This window comes from Thamnophis sirtalis, unplaced genomic scaffold (genome assembly GCF_051295495.1).
Source record: "Thamnophis sirtalis isolate CommonGarterSnake01/CBP01778 unplaced genomic scaffold, rThaSir2_p1.2 scaffold_12, whole genome shotgun sequence".
Taxonomy (NCBI): domain Eukaryota; kingdom Metazoa; phylum Chordata; class Lepidosauria; order Squamata; family Natricidae; genus Thamnophis; species Thamnophis sirtalis.
In genome coordinates this window covers 46,695,463-46,721,187 of record NW_028261392.1, presented here as the reverse complement: position 1 = coordinate 46,721,187, position 25,725 = coordinate 46,695,463, and the positions used below count along the sequence as shown (strand labels likewise).

Below are 25,725 nucleotides of genomic sequence, written 5' to 3'. Positions count from 1 at the left end.
TCACAGAATTTTCATGAGCAACTAGGGAAACAGAAATAACAAAACATGTCCAAATTATCATACACATAGTAAAACTATTCCATCTTGATTTTGGAACAATCTGACACTGGGACACCCCAATTTCTCCAAAATCCTGATGTCTGTAGTTCAAATATGATTGAAAAAAGAAGACAGAGATAGGAGTGTTTTCTGTAATTTATTTTTGAATATTTCTTATGTTCTTCTTTTGACTAAAATTGCAACTATGAAGGAAAATATTTATTATCCATATAAAATCAAAATGAGCATATACTTCTATGGTTTTTTAAATCTAATATATTCAAAATTTAATATGAGAGAAACAATAGCATGATTTTCCAATGAATGCATTTCACTTTCAGTATTAGTATTAGCAGTATGGAGTCAATATTACTGATTAGCAATACTGTATTCATTTTATGAAGCATTAGCTACAGTTTTTAGCAAGAGAAAACCTGAATATGTCCGTCTTATGGATAATATGTTCAAATTTCTTTCATCCAGATGTCTACATGCCAATGTTATGTTATTACTTACTTAAAATTCTTTTTAAGTAATCACACATATCTCCATCCTATGGATAATATGTTCAAATTACTTTTATCCAGATGTCTATATGACAATACAATGTTCATGTTTAGTCCACTTGAATTCTTTTTCCCAGAGAGAGAAGTTATAAGAGAACATATTGTAATTTAACAGATACAGTTTACTGAATCTATTCAGGATATGATAGAGGAAACCCTAATTTGCTAGAAATCTGTTCTTAGCAAAAGAAGATAAATCTCCAGTGCTTTAATAAACAAGCCCACAAACGATGTTTGACCAGTGAAGCAGAATATCTCCATATAGATCTGAGATTGAACCCCAAACTAAGATCCTTATACATTGCTAGCCAATTGTAAGGCAAAGGAAAATATAGCAACTAGCAGGAAATCAGGGCCATTTCTAAACAACTTTGTAGGTAACCCTCTCTAGTATAAAATGTACCCAAGATAAGTGTTCTAGGCTATTTTTATTTTTTGCAGATCTATTCCTTGTTTTCCTTTTTTAGCAATAGCAATAGCGCTTAGACTTATATACTGTTTCACAGTGCTTTACAGTCCCCTTTTTCTTGCATATATGATACAGTAATCCAAATAACTGAGCAGAGCTGCAATTTTCTAAAATTAATTAGCAATAGACAAGCAAGGGGGTCATATCTATTTCAAAGACAGCAATTGCCTTCCCGGAAAGTTCTCTATTGAGAAAATGTTGTGCACTTGCAAGATTATATAACCACAAGGGGATTGCATTTTCTAATAACCCCCTGAAGAAGAAATGGGAAAAACACTTTCCCAATTATCGAACATTGCTTTTAAAATTTCATAGGCAATATAAAAGAAGTCAGAGATTTGTTGTTGAAGGCTGGGGAGGCAATCACCCTGAGGCTCAACTTTCATGCCTTCAAAAGACCTGATGGCTTATGGCCACAACAGGAGCCACAGGAGAGAAGTAATGCAAATAGAATAACCTAAACAAGCAGTTTACTCTTTCAGTAAAGGAAAACCTGATCCCAGTGTTGTCTCTTAATTTTGCAGGTCCAAAAATGCAAAAAAAAAACCCCACCAAAATAAACAAAAAACATCAGTCAGCTCATTTTGCTTGAGTTGATTCATTTAATGTCTTTCTATGGGCTGTAACCCACTGTTTTAAACATAAAAGAAGAGTATAATACCCTTCATCGGAAAAGACATATTCTGAAAAATGCCTGAAAAATATATATAAAACCATTGCCTCTATAGCCCAGTTTACATTTACACTTGAAGGAACCTTGAATGTTCAGGCATTCTGCATGTAAGTTACATTTTGGTGTACTTGCTATACATTCATTTATATCTAAAAAGGGAAACGTGAAATGTTAAGTAAAATGTATTACTGAAGTTGGAAATTGGAAAATAAAGCAGTTTCTTTATACTGTGAAAAGATACAGCTACTGTAATTCTTGTGCACATATGTGAAATGTTAACTGAATACATCAGTTAAAGATGTATCAATCTTCCCATAATATAGGCAAAAGCAAATTTAATCCTTACCTACACAGTCATATCTGCCATTCAGGTGTTTCAGTTTATATCCAATCTGGCATTTGCAATAAAAACTTCCAAATGTGTTGATACATCTTCGATTGAAAGAGCAAACTGCTCTGCCAGTGGCACATTCATCAATATCTATGGCATGAAGATGAAATCTTGTGAGATCAGGCAATGATGAAACACAAGTCTAATTGTCATTGTCATACGGTACCAAGTTATTTATTTATTTATTTATTTACTGTACCTACAGCTTTAGATTATCAGTGAAATCTACAAGTGCTAAACACAATGCAGTTCTAACAGCCTCAATTGCGAGCTTTGTTTAAAAATTAAATGTCACCTTTCAGATTAAATTTTTCTTAGAAACTAATTAATTAAGTTGACTTACATAAAACATATTTCAACCAGTATGTTTTAAAATGGAAGCCAGATTTACTTAACAACCGTGTTACTAAAGAATTGCATGATTCACTTAACAATGTGGCAAAAAAGTTGTAAAATGGAACAAAAGTCACTTAACTGTCTTGCTTAGCAACAGAAATGTTGGGTTCAGTTATGGTCATAAATTGAGGACTATCTGTAGTCTGTCCTTCAATGGCATATTTACTGTTCAGCCAGTTGAACTAAATATCCACATGGGCTTATTGTATAAGTCCTCAAAACATTTTCATTCATGAATTCCATATGCATCTTGCTTTTGCAGCTGCATGTTAAGGCAGCAATCCTCCAGAGCCATGCTTCCAAGCTGATGAATTTGCAGCTTGAAAGTTTATGAATATCTGTAGTTTCCGATAAACTTTGTTTCCTGTGTTGTCAAATTTCTCCTAGGCTCTACAAAGTCCCCAGAGTCCATTGTGCTGAGGAAGTGCCTTTCCCTCTTTAGGAAAAAAAATAATTCTCCCCACTTCTTGCATGTCTAGGTTTCACAGTTTAAGGCCCAGGCCATATGCAGCCCCTGTCAAAGCTTCAGAAACATCTCCCACCATCCTTATACCTTGCTACCAAATCATCCATTTTAGTGCAAGAAAAAGGGAACATTAAGAAATATGGAGAAATAATCATATTAACTGTATGTAATCAATGTCACAAAGGAAACTATTAATTCCAACCTTGGCTAGTTCTTTTGCAAGGATGATTCAGTAGGAAAATACAGTTCAACATGCTAAGAAAATCTTAAGAAAAACTTTAGAGGTTTTCAAACATCCAACGGCACCCTTGATTATACATGGGATTTTAATAGCTTTTTCTTAAAAGGTTGATATGGGCTGGAGATAGTATTGCCAGACAAGATACTGGCCTTTTCATTGCTTTTAAAATGTACAATTGAAGGAATAAGTATACTCTACTAATGAACTTTTAAACTTCTGAGAAAGTACACAGACGTATGCCTTCCTTGGTTTCCTCTGCTATGTGGGGATAGGCTATCCCATAGCTATTTACTTTTATGTTTTTTTCTAACATAGCCAACTTTCAATACTAACTAACAAAGTGGGCAGAACCATATAGCTATTCCATTCAAATACACAAAAAATAACATTATTTTGGTTATTTATGTACAACATCAAATAATTCAATTTTCTATATAGAAAATTATTACCTTAGTCTTTGGGTTAATTATATTAATTTTCAGATAAATGCTGTCATTGCATTATCCAATTTGCATTACATTTGCTGCAAATAATTTGTATTATTAGCAATAGCATTGCATCATCTGCATTTAAAAGCTTATATATATTTGCAACATACCCCTAATGTCACAACAAGAATTCTTTACACAGAGGTCATTATTTGTTAAGCAGAGGAAAAGAACATCACACACATACTTGTCTTATTCTGGCATCAATATTGTACTATTCATGACTTCCGGGGCGGGACCTTGCTGATGGCGGCAGCTTAACGGGCTGCCCCCAGGTTCCTGGCTGCGTTATCTGCCTAAATACCTGGTAGATAAACTCATTTTTCAAGCAAAGAAGATGAGAGAGAGATCCAGCTGGCAAGAGCTTTTCTTTGAAGTTTGCAGCTTTTTTTTTTGCTGCGAACGGAAGGGGGGCCTACCGAAGGCTGAATCACACCTCCGAGCCAGGAACTTCAGCCGTAACCACTACGGCGCAAAGTAAGGAACCCCCGCTTAGGACAATTTTTGATATATCTATTTGAGATTAATACAAGCAGAGTCCGCACCCGAGAATCTTATCTGTCCCCCCCCTTTTAATTTTTTTTTAAAAAGAAAGAGCTTTCTTTGTGCATCGGGTTTCTAAAAAAAATAAGCTCCTAAAATGGCGGATGCCACATTCTTAACTGTCCGACAGAGAGAAAGATCAAAGGAACAGCCAGATAGCATTCTCTGACTAATTAGTTTTGTTTCTCTGAAGAGCTACCAAGTTTTTTTTTCTTATCAACTTTTAAAAGCTGTAAAAGCCTCCTTGTTAATATAGAGACATTCTAAACAGAGATGAATATGAACTGTTTCATTACAATGCTAATCTTTTGAAACTTGCTTTGTTACAATGCTCTTTTCTGAAACCTTTTGAAAAACTTCTAAGAACAAATAAAGGGGGGACTTAATACTTTCTTCTCTCGCAAGCTACACAACGGGCCAGCAGAGTTTGAATAATTGTTGAATAATTGTTTGAAGAAAAGAAATAATGGCATCAAAATCAAAGTCAGGGAGACGTCCTTTTAGGAATACACCTCACGCACTTGGCACAAAGTTGCAGCTTTCACCCTCTACTGGAGATTTGTTAACGAAAGAATTTTTTTTGAGACTCTTAGAGAATTTAGAGAGGAGATAAAGAAACTTAATGCAGACTTATATGATAAGCTTGATACTAGGATTGCTAAAACAAAGGACGATATGGTGGGACTTGTAACTGTACTGACAGAATATGTTGCTGGAATGGAAGATAAGCTAGAGGTTCTTGATGAAGCCAACACTAACTTGACATCCAAAATTGAAGTGGTGCAACAAAAAGTTGAAAACGCAGAAAAACAAATTCTTATGATACACTACAAACAGATGGAGCTTGCATTAAGAGTCAGGGGGCTACGTGAAAACGAACAGGAGAACTTGAAGCAGATTTTCTCAGAGGCCTTTAATCGTCTGGTGGGAAGACCGGGGATCAACTTTGACTGGCAGATCGAAAAAATTTATCACATTAACTCTTGGGCGGCAAAACAGAGACAACTTCCTCGAGATGTAATTATATATTTTACTACAAGAGAGTCTAGAAACGTGATACTACAAGAGTCTTATAATACCAGGCTACAAATTGGCGGACAGGACTTGATTGTCTTGAAAGAAATACCACCCCAAATGCTAAGAGCCAGGAGAGATTATGCTTTTCTAGTGGAAGAACTCAGAAACCGTCAGATACAGTATAAATGGGATGTGCCATTTGGTATTATAATTACATTTGATAAGCAAAAATATCGTCTCAACTCTGTATGGGAAGCCCAAGATTTCTATCACAAGACCCTGAAGGTGGGACACCCTGAATCACCTGGATCTGGAGAAAGACTACGAGAAGGACAAGATAAACAGCAAATCACACAACTACCAGACAGAAAGCACTGTTTCCTCCTTCCGGAAGGGCAAGGGACCAGAGAACAAGGATCTAGCCGTACGACTACCAGACAAATGGGAAAACAAGGCAGATTGCAACAACCTCAATAATCATCGGCCATTGATCAAGGAGTTATGTTTGAACTCTTTACAGAAGAGAAAGAAAATATTTTACTATCTCAAACAGTTCAAGAACGATATAACTTGTCTGCAAGAAATTCATATTAAATTAACTGATCCAAAATATCTGTTCAACCTCGAACTTGGTCAATATTTTGTGACCTCTGCTACGCAAAAGAAAAATGGTATAGTTGTATACTTAAGAAAAGACATTAAGGCTGAGTGAACTGAAGCAGATCCCTTTGGAAGATATATCGCATTAGACCTAATTCTAGAAGGGAAAAAGACTTGATGGTCAACTTTGAATTTTATACAAATCACTAATGATTTATCTTCTAGGGTGAAGAAGACAAAGATTGCGGCGAGGGTTCTCTTGGATCATAACCCAGTCTGGACGGAATTGGGAAGGGTAGTGCAGGCAAGAAGGTCTTGGAGGTCGAATGGGAGTTTATTTTGATATGAAAAGTATATTAATGATTGTAAAAAATTGCTATCTGAATACTTTGTTCTGAATATGAATAAGGGTATATTCAGGGAATTTGTAGGAGATGTAAGTAAAGCATATATGAGAGGAGTACTGATGAATATAAAAAAATATATAGACATAAACAAGGGCAAAAACGAAAAGAGTTGGAAGAGGATACCAAAAGAAAAATTTGAAATGTATCCAAATTGTGTTATAGAGGAAGGAGGCACAAAGGGGACAAAATTAAGGGTTTAGAAATAGACAGATACTTAGATAAAGAGATAAGGCCCCTAGCTAGAGAAGAGTATAGGCAAAAGCTGAATCAACAAATAACTTCTGGGGAAATCCTGCAGGTAATCAAACAATTAAGATTAGGAACAATGTAAACTGCTTAAAGTTTGTGTAATGGTAAGAAGCTGAATTCAACGCAGAGATTTTACTGACTTTTTTTCTTCTCTTTCTTTTTTCTTTTCCCTTTTTTTTCTTTATTATTATTTTTTTAATTTTCTTGGTTTTAATACATCTTAGACTGTGTTTGATAAAAAGCTATACCGTGTACGGGCTCTGGGAAGTCGGGAGGGGGGAAGGGAGGTGGGGTCATAGGGGGGAGGGGGGGAGGGGGGAAATATAGTATGTGCCAGATTTTAAAGTAACATGATTGCACTTGTATACTGTTGCTTTTTTTAATTTTAGTGTAAAAATAAGAAGCTGAATATATCGATAGATTGTAGAAATACACTGAAGGGAAGAGCAGAGGGAAAGAAGAGGGAGGGGTAGAGAGGGTGGGAGAGAGGATCGGAAGGAGGGTGAGATGGAAGGGAGGGAGTGTATTGGGAGAAAGGAGTGATAGAGGGGGAGGGGAAGTAGGAGAGGGGAATGTTGGAGGGGAGAAAGGAAAGTTGGAGGGGGGAGAAAGAAAGGGTGTATGGGGGGTTGAAGTGGTATATTGGTTTTGTATTGTGGGGAGTAATTTTGACAAGGATGGCTGTGTTTATTGCCCAATGTTATATGGCCCCAATCATGCACAGTATATATGTGACTGTATGAAATGAAAATGAAAAATGAAAATAAAACATTTGAATACAAAAAAAAAATTGTACTATTCATTAAGTGAGACATTTGACTGGTTGATTATGCAGCATCAAATTGTTATCATCTCCTAGCACTATATAGGTATATTTTCATAACACAATCTGTCCCTAACCTAGTCTTTCAGGTCTTTCAATTTTACATGTTTGCCATGTATACTTACCAATGGACATGATTAAATCATAAGTTTGATATAGATCTTTTTCTAAGCAGAAATTCATCTGTTATAATTCTCACTCATTTGGTGACCAAAAGCCTAGCCACCCATCTATTTATCTCATTTAAGTAATTTCCCCCTCAAAGCCCATTTCTGTTACTTCTGTTATCCCCATTCACTGGAATGCAATCTACACTATTATCATGGTACATATGCCGATGATCCTAAATACATACTGTAACAGCTTGCTCTATGCTGATGATATGATTTTATTATCGTATTCACAAGTAGGATTATGTAGGCTATTAAGAAGGTTCAGCTTTTATTCCCAGGATAACTCCCTAACCATTATTAAATCTAAATAAAAAATCATGGTGTTTGGAAAACATCATCAGAGACATAGATAGCAATTAGATGGTGAACCAATTGAACAGGTTAACACTTTTTGTATATTTAGACGTAACTTTTTCCAAGACTGGATCTTGGGTTTGCCATCAACAGAGTACACTTAGAGCAAAAGCTCATTTGAATTTACTGCTTAAACTAAAGAATCATAGTTATCCGGGGTCCCTAGCCCCATTAATTAAAGTCTATCCCTATGCTCTTGTATGGAGAAGTTTGGGGTCTATACTCAACCACAGTACTAGAACAAACACAGTTCCAGCATTTGAGATGTATTTTGAGTGTAGATTAAGGTGACCAGACGTCCCGCTTTTGGCGGGACAGTCACGATTTTTCAAAATTTGTCCCGTGTCCCGCTGCATGTTCAAAAAGTCCCGATTTAAAAAGGACACCGTTAAAAAAGTTTTTATTTCTCTGAAGTGTCGTTCCCAATGTGGCCTTTAGAGGGCAGTGGTTTCCCTCCCTCCGCTCAGCTTGCTCGCAGCGCCCGACGAGGGGCAAGGCTCCTCCCTCCCCTCCTGCTCTTCCAAACACGATCATATCTCCCTTCCTTTCAATCTGGTTGCTTTTCTCTGGTCTCCTTTTGGTGAGGGGGGGAGGGAGGGGGGAAGATGTCATTTTCCTTCCTTTAAAAAAAAAGGGGGGGGAACCCAGGATTTATTGCAAATAAAGAAATCCACCCCAAATGGATCGGGAGGCAGGATGGGGGGGGAGTGGCAATTAGGGGAAAGGGGGATTTTCCTCACGTGCCTTGGATTTCATTTATTTCTTTATTTATTTTTAAAAAGTTTCTTTTCTTGTATTTCCTTTGCTCATTTGTTTGGTTGAAGGGGGGTCAGTGGAGAAAAAAGAGAGAGAGAGAGATCTGGGAGCTTGAATTGGTGTGGCTGGAATTGGGGCTGCGGGATGGGGAGGGCAGTGTCTGTGTGTATAATTTGGAAGAGGCGGGGGGGATGGAGGAGATTTCCTTCTCTCCGCTGCTCTTCTCTCGTCTCCTTCTGTCGGATGGGGTTGGGAGTGGGTGGGTGGGAGCGTACGATCCTCTCTTATTTTTTTAATCTATCCCTTTCCTACCTTGTGATCTCCGATCCCCCTCCCTCCCCCGTGCCCCCTCCCTAGGTTCCCCCATTCCTCCTGAGATCTCGTAATTGCTGTAACCGAGCACTTAACAGCTGTAAATAAAAGACTCTACTAGCAATTCCCCTTTTGTTGCTGGTAAAAATGGTACACACACACACACATTTTGACTGCTCTTTTTGTGCATCCAGTGTGAAGTGAGCAGGAATGAAGGATGGACACACACACACACACACACACACACACTGATTAATAACCCCCGTTTTGCAGCCCCAGACCCTTAAAAACTCATCCATCTTTCCCCCTTTTCATCCATCCATCCCTCTTCATTCTTTACATTTCTCTACACATTTCTCTATTTATCGTGTTAAGTCTATCTCTTTTTTTAAATTGTTATTCTGCTGGTCTTCCTGGGCAGCCTTGACGCCCCCCCTCCCCCACAAAAAGAGGCAAGTTAGAAATTTAAATTTTCATCCAGCATGACTAAGGTGTGCTTTATCCAATTTTCTCCTCTTGAGCTTCTGTGGGCAAGGGCAGTCTACCTGCCAGCATCAGGAGTCATGGGAAAGGACCAATATAGGGGGATTTACAAACTATATTCGTGTAGACTTTCTAAAGAGATTTAGCGATGATGGCATAATAAGATGTGACAAGGCTTGCATGATGCCATATAATGAACTTGGCTGCATTGAGTCATTAAAATTTTTTTACTTTTTTTAAAGGGGGCGTTCTATTTAGGAACCGTCTCCCTGCTTCCCCTCTGCAGATTCTGCTTTAAAGCAGTGGTCCCCAACCAGTGGTCCGTGGTGGACCACTGGTGGTCTGTGAGAAAATTTTTGTGGTCCGCAGATATTAACATCTATATCATTCTGGATTGACTTGGAGTGCCTGCCTGCTGGTAAGTGAGCCGGGTTTTTTTCTTTTATTTTTTTAATGTATTTTAAAATAATATTTTATTTATTGTGCATAGGATTTTTTAAAATAGTTTTATTCTGTATGGATTCTTTTTTTAAATTGTCTTAGACTATATTTTAAATAGTCAGGAGTCATTGACACTGAATTTGAACTTTTAATAATCAGGAAGCACATACTGAGTTTCTTTGAAAAAAATCCAATAATTTAAAAATCCAATAATTTGTTTCCTAGTATAATTTGATTGCTTATTAGTAACCTATGACTATCACTAAGTGTTGTAGCTTATGATTCTTGATGAATGTATTTTTTTCTTTTATGTACACTGAGAGCCTATGCACCAAAGACAAATTCCTTGTGTGTCCAATCACACTTGGCTAATAAACTATTCTACTCTACTCTACTCTACTCTACTCTACTCTACTCTACTCTACTCTACTCATTTCTATTTCAATTCTAATAAGGAGTTTAGCTTCTCTCTCTTGAAAATGTAAGCTAGCATAAGGCATTATAATGCAAGCTAGCCTTAGCTTTCAAACAGTTCATTTAGTGACCAAAGTTACAATGGCATTGAAAAAAGTGACTGATGACCATTTTCACACTTAGCGACCATTTTCACACTTAGCGACCGTTGCAGCATCCTCATGGTCATGTGATCAAAATATTGATGTTTGACAACAGATTCGTATTTATGATGGTTTCAGTGTCCTGGGGTCACGTAATTGCCTTGTGTGACCTTTTGACAAAGTCAAATGTGGAAACCAGATTCACTTATGTTACTAACTTATCAGCTGCAGTTATTCACTTAAGAACTGTGGCAAGAAAGGTGGTATAATGGGCTTAGTGACCAAAGTTACAATGGCATTGAAAAAAGTGACTGATTACCATTTTTCACACTTAGCGACCATTTTCACACTTAGCGACCGTTGCAGCATCCTCATGGTCACGTGATCAAAATTTTGATGTTTGGCAACAGTTACAATTTATATTTGTAAATTGTAGTTATGTTGAAATAAAAAAAAACATTACAATACTATTTTTGCTTTGTATGAAAATTTTTGTTGCTCCGCATAAAATTTTTAATCAAGCCCCCCTCCCCCCCCGCCCGGTCAAAGGTGTCCCTCTTTACCAATCTGAAAATCTGGTCACCACAAGTTTATTCCCTATAATGTAACAAGCTAACAATCGGAACTGGCTTGAGACAGGAACAGCGCCTTCTCATCTGACAGCTCCCTTTTTATACTCGGCGCTGTCAGATGGTAAGCCAATCAACTGTTGACTATCTCCCGCCTTAACACAACTTTAATGAGCATGCTCAGAACTTGACAAACTTACACTATTACCAACCACAGAACTGCTTTTTATATATGCATGTTCTCTTCAACATATTATTCTTTTAATATATTTTATTTTTTTCTTTAAATATATTGTAATGCTTTTGTTCATAATTAAATCTACACCTCCACTTCTCTTTCTTCAAATTAAGACCATGACATGTGAATCAATTCTATTATCTTCTTTCCCTTCTTTTAGTTTCACAGGTACCAATCATGCCTATGTTTCTTTCTTGATTTTGTTCATGTGCTTTTCCATTTTTCCTACATTTCAAGTTGCAATCTTCAATATGCCATGAACATGTAGGCCACCTGGGCCCTTGGATATTTATCTCTGCTGCACATTGTAGCTTTGGTTAATCAGAGTTTTCACGTAAAGTTTTTTTTAATAAGATAGAGAAGTTACAGCTTTAACTTCATTCATGTCACATGCAACATTTTCGGCTGATAGTAAGGACAGTATTGTTATTTTGCAACTTTTGGCTAGTAGTCCACATATTCAAGTAAAGCATATTGTAGTTTTACCCCAAACATTGTCTCTATCCAAGCTCTTTAGATAATATTGTGCAACTCAGCATAATACTGCCTGCATCTCACCAACTAAGAGCATGCAGTATGCTGACATATATTTGGGATGTGCACACTAGGGTTAATATTTATTCTAGAATTAAAAATTGCTATTTCTTCCATGTTTATATGAAACACATACCAGATTTTGAGAAATGTTTGGAGTAATAATATCAAGAACATTAAAACAACTAACATACCTATGCAGGTTTTTTCATTTGGTGCTAACTGAAGTCCTCTTGACGGACACAAGCATCGCACATAATCTTTCACTTCTTCACAACCATATTGGCAATTCACCATGGTGCATGTTCTGGAATCTTTTAGAAAATATTATTTGTCAACACTTACCTAACTAGAAACACCTACTTTAGAAAATTATGCTTACTAAAAGAAGTGTTTTAAAGTCTGTTTCATAAAAAGACATTGGGATGCCCAAATCAGCATCTTTGCATCTTTTAATTGCTATTTTGACTCTTTTGTTAAAGTTAGCTCAAACTGATAAAGGCTTCAAAATAACTGTATTTTTAATTTTTAGATAGCTAGGAGGCTCTAGGCATGATACAAAATGGTGGTGGTGAACTATTAATCCTACATGGATTGTTATGTACCTGAACCACTTTACCTGATATGTACCAGAAGCACATTATCTGAATCTTACACTGAATGCTCTTTCCAGCTGTTATACATGAAGTTAGGCAAGTAAGATAGAAGGATTTTTTGGTCCTGCTAGCAGATGCACAAAGCACTCCATCTAGAAAACTGCTGTAGATTTGTTTTGATTTGTTTTTGTAGTGTCACATGAATACCACTTTGATGGCATGGTGGTGCGGTGGTTAGAATGCAGTTTTGCAGGTTGGCTGCTTACTGTCAGGAGTTTGATCCTGACCAGCTGAAGGTGGATTCAGCCTTCCATCATTCTGAGTTTGGTAAAATGAGGACCCAGATTGTAGGGGGCAATATGCTGACTCTGTAAACTGCTTAGAGAGGGCTGTAAAGCACTGTGAAGCAGTATATAAATCTAAGTGTTATTACTACTGCTATTTTATTAGATTTTTCTGTTGTGTTTGAAAGCTATTTTTAGTCATCCCTTTATTTGCCACGCTGAATTTATTGATCTACATAATTGCTGCTTTTATGATTTCTCAAGTTTAACTCTGAATTAGATATGTTGATGTAAATAATTTAATATGAAGTGAACCGAGTCTACAGCTGAGATGTCTCGGTTCCACCACCACCGACCCACAGGGCTTGGCTGTTGCCGGCTGTCATTCGTAAGCGCGAGGACTAAACATAATAGGTATGTACAATTTCCATTTTTTTACACTGCAGCCACTCAATATGTTTTTAGATAGAATTAGGAATCATAATATTCCCTGGTTGCCCTGGCAACACATCTCTCAGTAAACTTTTTTCCCTGCATGCCTTTGAAAGCCCACCTGACATTTCATCCTGCAGCGTTTTGTTTCATGTTTCTTTTAGATCCATGAGAAAAAAACAATTAAGAAAAGTAAAAGAAAAATTACTAATAAAAACTTGTTGGTATCACAAATAATTTAGTGAGCATTTCCCTGGCTTACATTTCATTTTCAACATTTACTGAAAGCCAGCAATTGGTTCAAACTTTGTGTTTTATGCCTTCCTAATTTTTCTCGATTCTACTATAAAGGTACAGTACAAATGTAAAGTGGAAAAAAATGGCAAGATCAAATATTTAAAAATATGTTCAAAACCACATATTTGTTTTTTCCTTCTCTCAAGCTGACAGGAAATGCTTTGAAGACAGCTAAAATGACTGATTTAGCATAGCATGGTTTTTCTATATGCAGTGGAAAATGAGCAGAACTAAAGAAATAAGTCCATGGTTTGCCTCCCAAAGGTGCAAATTAAATAACTTGTAACATCACCAACATTGCCATCACAATAATTTCCATATAATATCTACAACATAGATTTAACCCCCAAATCTCAAGTTAATATTGACATTTACTGGAACAGGTGCCATCTGGCATGAGCATGTACCTATTTAAACAACAGCATTTGTTGCTTCCATGAGTGTTCATGCATCTGTGTTCGCAAACATGTGGCTTTAATCCACATTCATTGATATCTGCAAAAATAATTAAAATAATTGAATTTGGACATCTATGGGCGAAATACCATTGCAACATACTCTGCATGGGGTGCCCTTGAAGAGCATCTAGAAGCTCCAGTTGGTGCAAAATGCAGCGTCCCCCATGGTTTTTATGCATGTATCATCTCTCCTGCAGGAGCTGCATTGGTGGCTGATTTGCTTCCGGGTGCAATTCAAAGTGTTGATTGTCACCTTTATAGCAATAGCAGCAATAGCAGTAGACTTATATACCGCTTCATAGGCCTTTCAGGCCTCTCTAAGCGGTTTACAGAGAGTCAGCATATTGCCCCCAACAATCTGGGTCCTCATTTTACCCACCTCGGAAGGATGGAAGGCTGAGTCAACCCTGAGCCGGTGGGATTTGAACCGCTGAACTGCTGATCTAGCAGTAGCCTGCAGTGCTGCATTTAACCACTGCGCCACCTTGGCTCACCTTTAAAGCCCTTCGTGGTTATCTGAGGGACCGCTTGTTGCCGGTTACATCTACCTGACACATCAGAGCGGGTGGGAAGGCAGGGAATATTATGGGTCCCATTCCTTAGGGCCATGATGGCGAATCTATGGCATGCGTGCCACAGGTACCACGTAGAGCCATATTTGTTGGCACACAAGCCATCAGCTCTGGTGCACATGCAGGCACCGGCCAACTGATTTTCGGTCTTCCGGAGGGCCAGGGGAGGCTGTTTCACTCTCACCAGACTTCAGGAAAGCATATGGAGCCTGGGGAGAGTGAAAAATGGGCCCAATGGGCCAATTGGAAGTTCAGAAATGATCCATTTCCAGCTTCCGGAGGGCCAGGGGAGGCTGTTTTCGCCCTCCCCAGGCTTCAGGAAAGCCTCCCGAGCCTCGGGAGGGTGAAAACTCCCCCCCCCATGGGGAGGGTGTCATGTGCGCATGCATGGGGCTGGGGTTGTGTGCACATGCACAGGTAGGTATGGTGCATTGAATTGCAGGTGTGGGCATGCACACACGATAGTGCGCACAGACATAATTTTGGCACACCTTTACAAAAAGATTCGCCATCACTGCCTTAGGGAGCCCGGTGGGATCCAGAATAAGAGCCTGCTTCTGCCAGTGGGCCTGGGGAACCCAGAGTAGGATGGAGCCCATTAAATGGTTTGTGTGAGGTGCTGCCGCTGGAGCGGGGGAAGGTGTGATTTTAGTATATTTATTTAGACTCTTATTAGTTTTGTTGTTTTTATATGGGGTTTTATACTCTGTAAGCCACCTTGAGTCACCATGTGTGAATAGGTAGCAATATAAATTTCCTAAATAAATAAATAAACAAACATCGGGTTGTGATTCATGACTTAAATTTGTATTAGAAAATATTACTAATATGCTTATTATTACAAACAGGCTAGTATATTCAGGAAATATATTAAAAATGAAATCAAGGAATAATTTATTTTCAATAGTATGCTAAATATTTTGATTGAAATGGAAAGCTTGGTGATCTTGATTTAAAACACTCATTTGCATTAATAAAATGTCACTGCAGGAGTCTTGTATTTGACTGAACAATTTGCAGAGAGATTCAGCCAAGGCTATGGATGTGTTTATCAATCTCTTCCTCCATACTCAATGGAATGGAAGATACCCTGCCATAGTCAATGGAACAGATTTTTTTTTTTGTGATTTTATTGAGATTTGTAGGCCGCCCTTTTCCCTGAGGGGACTCAGGGCGGCTCACACAAAATCGGGGAAGGGGAAATACAGACAATAACAAAGACACATATAATAAAAACAGTAACCAACATGCATTCATCATTCGGGGGGGGGCAACTATCTTCATCCCCAGGCCTGACGGGCTAGCCAGTTCTTCAAGGCTGTGCGGAAGGCCTGGACGGTGGTGAGGGTACGAATCTCCACGGGGAGTTCGTTCCAAAGGGTCGGGGCGACTACTGAGAAGGCCCTCCTCCTTGTAGTTGCCAGCCGACACTGGCTGGCCGATGGAATACGGAGGAGGCCCAATCTGTGTGATCTTATTGGTCGCAGGGAGGTAATTGGCAGAAGGCGGTCTCTCAAGTATCCAGATCCACTACCATGTAGGGCTTTATGGGTGATTAACAGCACCTTGAAGCGCATCCGGAAGTCGACAGGTAGCCAGCGCAGCTCGCGGAGGATAGGTGTAATGTGGGTGAACCGCGGTGCACCCACTATCGCTCGCGCGGCTGCGTTCTGCACTAGCTGAAGACGCCGGATGCTCTTCAAGGGCAGCCCCATGTAGAGCACATTGCAGTATTCCAGCCTAGAGGTCACGAGGGCCTGAGTGACTGTTGTGAGTGCCTCCCGATTCAGGTAGGGTCGCAACTGGCGCACCAGGCGTACCTGGGCGAATGCCCCCCTAGCCACAGCCGTCAAATGGTGGTCGAATGATAGCTGTGGATCTAGGAGGACTCCCAAGTTGCGGACCCTCTCTGAGGGGTATAGAGTTTGGCCCCCCAGCCTGAGAGATGGAATATTGGTGGAATCCTTGGGAGGGAAACACAACAGCCACTCGGTCTTTTCTGGGTTGAGCACAAGCTTGTTAGCCCTCATCCAGTCCATAACCGCCTCCAGACCCCGGCTCATCACGTCTGCCGCTTCATTGAGTTGGCACGGGGCGGACAGATACAGTTGAGTATCGTCCGCATATTGATGGTATCTAATCCCGTGCCTGCGGATGATCTCTCCCAGCGGTTTCATGTAGATGTTGAATAGTAGGGGGGATAAGACCGAGCCCTGAGGCACCCCATATGTTAGGGGCCTAGGGGACGATCTCTGCCCCCCCACTAACACCGACTGCGACCTGTCCGAGAGGTAGGAAGAGAACCACCGCAACACGGTGCCTCCCACCCCCACCTCCCGCAGTCGTCGCAGAAGGATACCATGGTCGATGGTATCGAAAGCCGCTGAGAGGTCAAGGAGAACCAGGATGGAGGAATGTCCTCCATCTCTGGCTCTCCATAGATCATCAGTCAATGCGACCAAAGCGGTTTCAGTGCTGTAACCGGGTCTGAAGCCTGACTGGAAGGGGTCGAGATAGTTTGCTTCCTCCAAGGACCGCTGGAGCTGAAAACATAATGCTGTTTTAAAGATCCATCTGATCTTCTGAAAACAAATGTTTCTTATAAAACATAAAAGTTTATAAGTCTCATAAAAACGTCATGGAAGAGAGGATTGAATTGGAAACAAGGAAGAACCTACAGTCCCATATTTCCTTGCAACTACTTGAAAACAATCAGAAAAACTTTGGGAAATAGTGAGTTTCTTGCTGATTTTATTACTTGTGAATCTGTTATCCATAAACAGTTTGTCAGGATTTTTGAGGAAGGGAATGCAATCTGTTACATTAATTAATTCCCAATGCAGTCATTCCCCAATGCTATGGATCCTGTTAGGATTTTAGCTGGAATAGGATCTATGACATCAACCTCTGTGTCTATGTGTTGAAGGCTCTGCAAGCCAGAAGAGCTCATGAAGCATACAATGTCATGTCAAAAACAATATTAGCTATGCCAAGATTTCTTAATATATAACTACCTTATTTTTGACATGGAATAGATACAATGAATGTCTCTGATGTAATGTATCTATTAGAGTCGCAGGAGCCAAAGTCATTATAGAAAGCTCAGATTTTAAATAGCAGAATTCTAGAAATGACAATCTCATATAGTAAAAGAAGAACCATCTAACCATTGAAAAAACTTTGCTTTAATGCTGTGCTCTAGTGTAGCATAAAAACAGAAAGCTTGCATGTGGCTGAACTAGGGTGACCAGACGTCCCGATTTTGGCGGGATAGTCACGATTTCGTACAATTTGTCCCGCGTCCCAGGGCATTCTTAAAAACTCCCGATTTTTATGACCGGACCCGGAAGTAAGCCTGCCCCACCCCCAGCCCTGTATACCCATCCCGGCCGGATGGTATTTTGTCCCTTCTGTCTCCCCGTTGCTCAGAAAAGCAACTTCGGGAAGGTCCTTTGCTAGCAGGCAGGTTCTAGGACACCTGCCGCCGCCACCAAAGGACCTTCCCGGAGTTGCTTTTCTGAGCAACGGGGAGACAGAAGGGACAAAGTACCCTCCGTTTTCCCCGTGCCACGAGGGCGGCAGGAAGACTAGGACAGGGATCTCCTCTTGGCTCCAGCCTGGGAGAGAAGCAGCAGAGAAAGGTAAACCAGCATTTTATATTTTATTTGCTTTATTTGCTTTCGGCCCGAGCCGGGCGGGTAAAACACCTTGCCAGAGGCTGCTGGAGAACTCTTTCCGAAGAGAGGGTTTGGGAACTGGGCGGGCAAGATTGGAGTGGGCAGGCGGGGAGCGCACTTGCTCCCCTTTCCCATGGCCCGTCTTTCCCCACAGAGCCTGTGGACGCGGCTGCTTGCTGTGCAGGTGGCCTGGAGGGAAGCCCCGAACCTCCTGGCGTGGACTTGGTGTTGGAGATCCACGTTTCCAAAGCGTAGCATTATTTCACTCCTCTCCCGTTTTCGGGGGGGGAGCTATGAGAAGCGGGTGGTGGCCACTTGGGGAATATTTGTGTCCCTGGGAGAGCTGCTCTTCCCTGCCCCTTACCTCCGAAGGGGAGGCCAGGCGTAGGAGAGAGTGCTAATGATAATGACCGATTCCCTCCTGTTTCTGTGGGTTTGGGGGGTGGGGAGAGAAGGTAATTGCAGAGCCTGGACTGAAGTTAGGAGGCTGACTCACTACAATAAGCAATGACTATTATTTGGAGGAAGAAAAAGCGTAGCCGTGCAACGGAGATTTGCTTTTTCAGAACCTGCATCATCTTTTTTTCAAATTAAAAAAAAAGCCTTTTAAACATTCTTATTCCTAAAGGCAAAAAACCAGGCTTGCTGGAGAATGGAGCAGAGGTGATGTGGGAGGGGGAGGCGGGGTGCTGTGGTGGGGGGAGATGTTGCTGAATTAATTCGATCTGTCAGGAACTCGGAGGTGGGGGGGGAGGTCAGTGGGAAGCCTTTGCCGGCCCGACGCCAGGCGTAGCTCTGAAGTTGCTTTCCTTTCTACTGAAGCCCCCGCTCAGCAAAGTAAGTCTGGGGAAGTCCTTTGCGCCGGCTAGAAAAGGTCTTCACTCACTCCCTCTTGCAGCACGCCCCGATGCGAAAAACGCTGAGATCGACGCACTTGGGACTGCTGCTGCTGCTGCTGCGACATCCAGGGAGGCTCCGCTGGTCTGGAACCCATCCGTAGGGGGAGGGATCTCCCTCCTGTTACTCATCTTCCCGGATGGGCTGGTAAGGGGATAGAAAAGGTTTTTCTCCAGTCCCAGGTTTCAGCTTCTTGGCTTCATTATCTCTTTCCAGCTTCTTTTGTTGAGCCTGTAATTAAGGTTCTTTTTTATGTCTTAGGAAAGATGACCTGGTTAAAAAGAAGGAAGAGGCTCCGCTGGTCTGGAGCCCATCTGCAGGTTGGGAGGGAGGGAGAGACAGACAGAAAGACAGACAGACAGAGACACAGAGACAAACAGAGAGAGAGAGAGTGAGTGATTAAGTGAGTGTGTGAGTGAGAGACAGACAGACAGACACTCACACATATACACACAGAGTGACAGAGAGAGGAAGGGAGGGGAGAGAGATAGAGAGGGAGGGAGAGAGACAGAGAGAGACACACACAGAGTGAGTAATTAAGTGAGTGAGTGATAGATAGATAGACAGACAGACACACACACACACAAACACATATACACACAGAGTGACAGAGAGAGAGGAAGGGAGGGGAGAGATAGAGAGAGAGGGAGAGAGAGACAGAGAGAGACACACCCAGAGTGAGTAATTAAGTGAGTGAGTGATAGATAGACAGACAGACACACACAAACACATATACACACAGAGTGACAGAGAGAGAGGAAGGGAGGGGAGAGATAGAGAGAGAGGGAGGGAGAGAGACAGAGAGACACAAACAGAGTGAGTGATTAAGTGGGTGAGTGAGTGAGAGACAGACACACAGACACATATACACACAGTGACAGAGAGAGAGGAAGGGAGGGGAGAGATAGAGAGAGAGGGAGGGAGAGAGACAGAGAGACACACACACAGTGAGTGATTAAGTGAGTGAGTGAGAGACAGTCAGACACACACACACACAAACACACACACACACATACACACAGAGTGACAGAGAGAGAGGAAGGGAGGGGAGAGAGATAGAGAGGGAGGGAGGGAGAGAGCTTTCAATTTGTAGGGATGTAACCTGGCTGTTTTTGCCTGCTCTCAAAAAGATGAGCAGGGTTGAATCTGGCTAATAATTGGAGGGGAACCCACCTGGGAATCTCAGTACTGTATATTTAATAGGAAAATATTAAAAATTGTCCAAAAGCAACAATGACAATTTCCATACTACTGCTAAGAAAATTACAACACATCAATAAAATTATAGGAACTGAGTTTAACTCAAGAGAAACTTTTCTAAAGATAGACAGTTATATAACAATTCCACAATTCTGAAAGAACAAGCTTGTTCTATATGAAATTTAATGCTACAGCAGAATGAAGCAATACTGAAGATAAGTGCAGGTAGTCCTCAATGCACGACCACAATTGAGGCCAAAATGTATGTTGTTAAGTGAGAAATTTATTGAGTTTTGCCCCATTTTACAATTTTTCTTGCCACATTTGTTAAGTGAAAAAAAATTTTTTAATCAACCCCCCCCCCCCCCGGTCAATGGTGTCCCTCTTTACCAATGTTAAAATCTGGTCACCTTAGGCTGAACCAAGAATATTTAAAGAACTAATAATATATGCAACAATAAAAGACTTGTGCCAACAAAAGTACCCAGGAAGCTTTCAGCTGTTGCTGATGGGGGAATGACATTGTTGGAGACAGGCATCTCTGCAAGATAGGAGGAATATGTTTTGTATAGTCCTTTGGGCCAAGTTAAAGATACAATTTAATTTCTTCATAACCTACACATTTTTCTGTATGAGTAATGCAAACATTCTTCAAAATGAGATGTTTCTCATTTAATCATTCTGTTTTGTTGGTCATTGACTGAATAAAAAGAATTGTTTTGTACTGTTTTCTCCATGGAATGAAGGATCAGGATAATGGTGTATCCCATTTGAAATTTTTCCAATCATCAGAAGATGGTCCAGTTTGCTTGCATAGAAAATGAAACCACACAATATATAATATTTTGCTTTCTGAATGGCTAGCCATATAAATTGTAGATTAAGATGCTAAATATCAAAGTGAAAACTGAAGTGAAAATAGTTTGGAAGAAGAAGTGCTAAACCTGGAAATAACAAACAGTTGGGGTGGGGGAATCTTTTCCTCACTGTTTTCCTAACAACCATGAGCACCTCAATGCATTCAAGCTGAAAACTATTGTGTTATCTAAGAATCGTTAAAAATAGTACACTATTATTATCTAATAGTGTTACATATATTTTATATTACCACATCTACAATTATTCTTCCATACTGACTTATTCAATTTAATCAGTCATTTGATTAGAATTTTTAATGAAATATTAGGTAAGCTGTGCAATATTTCTAAGTAAAATGATATAGAATTCAATAGACAAGAAACCCATGATGAAAGGAATTCAGAAGCTCTCTTTGCATTTCACTTTTTCTCATCCTAAATAGTTGATATAGAAGTAGAAAGGCTATATTGGTCGAAAAGATATTGTTTACCAGAAAAAGCATCAATTTACCTTGGCTGCAGGTTTTCCCTGTGTATCCAGGGTAACATTTACATGTATCTGGCAACACACATTCACCATATTTGCATCTATCTACACAGATAGCTGTGAAAGGAATGCAAGAAAAGAAAAAAAATGAAACAGACAGAAACTGAATAAACTTAAGATAGTTTCTAGGGATTTGGATTTAGTAGCACTAAAGTAAATGAGGAAAATTGGCATATCCTGGCTTCGGAAATCCTTTGTTCTGCTCTGAATCATGTGACCAGAAGGAAACATTTTTCTGAGTGCAGCAATCAGCAATATTCTAAGCTAGTGTTTTTCAAGATGTGTGGATTTCAATTCTTAGAATTCTGGGAACTGAAGTCCACACACCTGAAGTTGCCAAGGTTGAAAAACACTGTTCTAAGCTGTTGCCCACTGCCTATCCCATTGAAACATAATGGGATTTCCCCCCCCCCCCATTTTTCACCCTGCAGCTTCCAACTGAATTCAACTCAATTTCAAACATACCGTATATACTCGAGTATAGGCCGACCCGAATATAAGCCGAGGCACCTAATTTTACCACAAAAACCTGGAAAAGTTATTGACTCGAGTATAAGCCTAGGATGGGAAATGCAGCAGCTACCGGTAAATTTCAAAAATAAAAATAGATACCAATAATGTTTTTGAATATTTATTTCCTCCCCTGGAGTGGGGAGGAATTGGGGATGTCATAGTATCCTTCCCCTGGAGTGGGGAGGAATTGGGGATTTCATAGTATCCTTCCCCTGGAGTGGGGAGGAATTGGGGATTTTGCAGTATCCTACCCCTGGAGTGGGGAGGGAATGTGGCTTTCATAGTATCCTTCCCCTGGAGTGGGGAGGAATTGGGGATTTTGCAGTATCCTACCCCTGTAGTGGGGAGGGAATGTGGCTTTCATAGTATCCTATCCCTGGAGTGGGGAGGATTTGGGGGATTTCATAGTATCCTTCCCCTGGAGTGGGGAGGAAATGTGGATTTCATAGTATCCTTCCCCTGGAGTGGGGAGGATTTGGGGGATTTCATAGTATCCTACCCCTGTAGTGGGGAGGGAATGTGGATTTCATAGTATCCTACCCCTGGAGTGGGGAGGATTTGGGGGATTTCATAGTATCCTTCTCCTGGAGTGGGGAGGATTTGGGGGATTTCATAGTATCCTTCCCCTGGAGTGGGGAGGATTTGGGGGATTTCATAGTATCCTACCCCTGGAGTGGGGAGGATTTGGGGGATTTCATAGTATCCTACCCCTGGAGTGGGGAGGATTTGGGGGATTTCATAGTATCCTTCCCCTGGAGTGGGGAGGAAATGTAGATTTCATAGTATCCTTCCCCTGGAGTGGGGAGGATTTGGGGGATTTCATAGTATCCTACCCCTGTAGTGGGGAGGGAATGTGGATTTCATAGTATCCTTCCCCTGGAGTGGGGAGGATTTGGGGGATTTCATAGTATCCTTCCCCTGTAGTGGGGAGGGAATGTGGATTTCATAGTATCCTTCCCCTGGAGTGGGGAGGATTTGGGGGATTTCATAGTATCCTACCCCTGGAGTGGGGAGGATTTGGGGGATTTCATAGTATCCTACCCCTGTAGTGGGGAGGGAATGTGGATTTCATAGTATCCTTCCCCTGGAGTGGGGAGGATTTGGGGGATTTCATAGTATCCTTCCCCTGGAGTGGGGAGGGAATGTGGATTTCATAGTATCCTTCCCCTGGAGTGGGGAGGATTTGGGGGATTTCATAGTATCCTACCCCTGTAGTGGGGAGGGAATGTGGATTTCATAGTATCCTTCCCCTGGAGTGGGGAGGATTTGGGGGATTTCATAGTATCCTTCCCCTGTAGTGGGGAGGGAATGTGGATTTCATAGTATCCTTCCCCTGGAGTGGGGAGGATTTGGGGGATTTCATAGTATCCTTCCCCTGTAGTGGGGAGGGAATGTGGATTTCATAGTATCCTTCCCCTGGAGTGGGGAGGATTTGGGGGATTTCATAGTATCCTACCCCTGTAGTGGGGAGGGAATGTGGATTTCATAGTATCCTTCCCCTGGAGTGGGGAGGATTTGGGGGATTTCATAGTATCCTTCCCCTGGAGTGGGGAGGAAATGTAGATTTCATAGTATCCTTCCCCTGGAGTGGGGAGGATTTGGGGGATTTCATAGTATACTAAGTCAGAAATAACATTGCTGCGTAGCCAGGAGTGTGTCTCAGTCACTTAAACCTCATACATAAATCATTGTACGAGGCGCTCGACGGCGCCTCTTACCTGCCACGGGTCCCACCAGGACCGGCCAGAGGCACAGCAAGAGCCAAGGTGGCGCAGTGGTTAAATGCAGCACTGCAGGCTACTGCTAGATCAGCAGGTCAGCGGTTCAAATCTCACCGGCTCAGGGTTGACTCAGCCTTCCATCCTTCCGAGGTGGGTAAAATGAGGACCCAGATTGTTGGGGGCAATATGCTGACTCTCTGTAAACCGCTTAGAGAGGCCTGAAAGGCCTATGAAGCGGTATATAAGTCTACTGCTATTGCTATTGCTATAAAGCTCCGGAGCCAGAGCGGGAGCCTCCGCCGCATGGCTCAGCTCCGCCAGGGACGCATCCGGCAAGGGGAAAGCGGGGTCCCCTCTCGCGCAGCGGGTGGAGGGCGCGGGGCGGCGGCAGGGCTGGGCTGCCTCCGGGTCCTGCCTCCCGGAGCCCTGGGGCGGCCGCGGGAGTCCGTGGGCGGCGGGGCTCGCTCGGCTTCCAGCAGGGAGGAGAAGGGGGGCTTCCCGGAGCCGCGCGCTCGGCAAGCTCGCCGCTCAACTCAGCGCCAGCGCGGCTTCATCTCCAAGCGCCCAGCGGAAGGGCCAAGCCGCTCGCCTCGGAGCCGCTGGAGCTGGGACGCCGCCTCCGCCGCGGAATTTGCTCCAACTCAGCCGCTCCGGCCCATTGTCAGCCAGCTGGTCCCTGCCTTCCCTCCCCTCCTCTCTCTAGCTTAAAGAGACACCGACTTGCCTCGGCTGGAGGCCGGGCACGGGGAGGAGTTGGCGCCAGCCCGGGGAGGGGGCTGCGAGCGGGCGGGCGGGGGGACGGGAGGTAAAAGGCTGGATGGGTTTGGTTGCCAAACCGAGGCGGCTCGCTCGGGGCTCTTCCCTCTCTCCCCACGGGTGGGCAGCGGCCGGAGTTCCCACAAATGCCGCTCCCCGCATTTTTCTGGACGGGGTCTCACAGGAAGGAATCCCCTCCTCCTCCAACAGGCAACAGCACTGCCGGATCCAGTTGTAGACTCGAGTATAAGCCGAGCCGGCTTTTTTCAGCCCAAAAAGTGGGCTGAAAAACTCGGCTTATACTCGAGTATATACGGTAATCTTGCTTTTGCAGGATTATTTCCCAGTACGAAGTTTGGCCCATTTTGCATTTTGTTTTTGGAAAATCATCCTGCTGATAAAGGACATGTAGGCAGAATCTGAAGTCTCTTTGTGAAATTAATTTCAAATATTCTATAAAGTTTCAAAGAATATAATGGATTAATGTAGAAAAGTAAAAAGTTGGAGCTTGAAATGTCCACTTTGATTGAAATAAAAAAAATCTCTACACTGACTAAAGATCAGCATGAATGGTAGAAATATGTTGACATCAGTGATGTACGGTGAGGTTTACGGCTGGTGAAGCACTGACACAGGGGTTTCAAATTTTGGAAGCCAGTTAACACCTGGAAAATTTTGTATCAGTCTGTGCATGTCATATTTAAATGAAATTTAACATTGCAACTAAATATGTTGTTAAAAAGTTTCGTGAAACAATGCAAAAAGCTGGAGATTAAATTTAGAAAGAATGCTGTTATGTATTTCCTTGTATTTAAGTTAAAAGCAGCCTGGATAGAGTATAAATCCAAAAAGAGGAATTATAGTTAAGGATATTTTTGTTGTTTAACTCATTATTTTCTACTTGAAAATCTTGAACAGCTGATTTTTCACCAGGGTGGAAGCCACTATCTCTAATTTTAAAAACATTTCATTGCAGGGATGGAAATCAATGAAAGAAAAGAAAGGACCAGCCTTCTTTGGGTGCCCTCCTAATATGAAATGCTGTTTAATTGGTGCTCTTCTTTCCCATTGAATAGTTACCCTGAAAAGTTATCATATTGGCTTTTGCGAACTTTATATGAACTTTCATAATA

At 41.5% G+C, this 25,725-nt stretch overlaps 1 protein-coding gene across 1 annotated transcript; it reads right to left on the bottom strand.

The window, feature by feature from the left end:
• LOC106548176 (epidermal growth factor-like protein 6) lies at positions 1-24,482 on the bottom strand. The gene is made up of 5 exons (XM_087726289.1): positions 24,110-24,482; positions 23,834-23,874; positions 21,567-21,659; positions 2,098-2,228; positions 1-21 (listed from the first exon to the last, which is right to left on the bottom strand). Exons 1-5 carry the CDS (start codon positions 24,139-24,141, stop codon positions 1-3), a joined length of 318 nt encoding a protein of 105 aa, XP_087582415.1. The 5' UTR covers positions 24,142-24,482.
• Between the last annotated feature and the right edge of the window lie 1,243 nt (positions 24,483-25,725).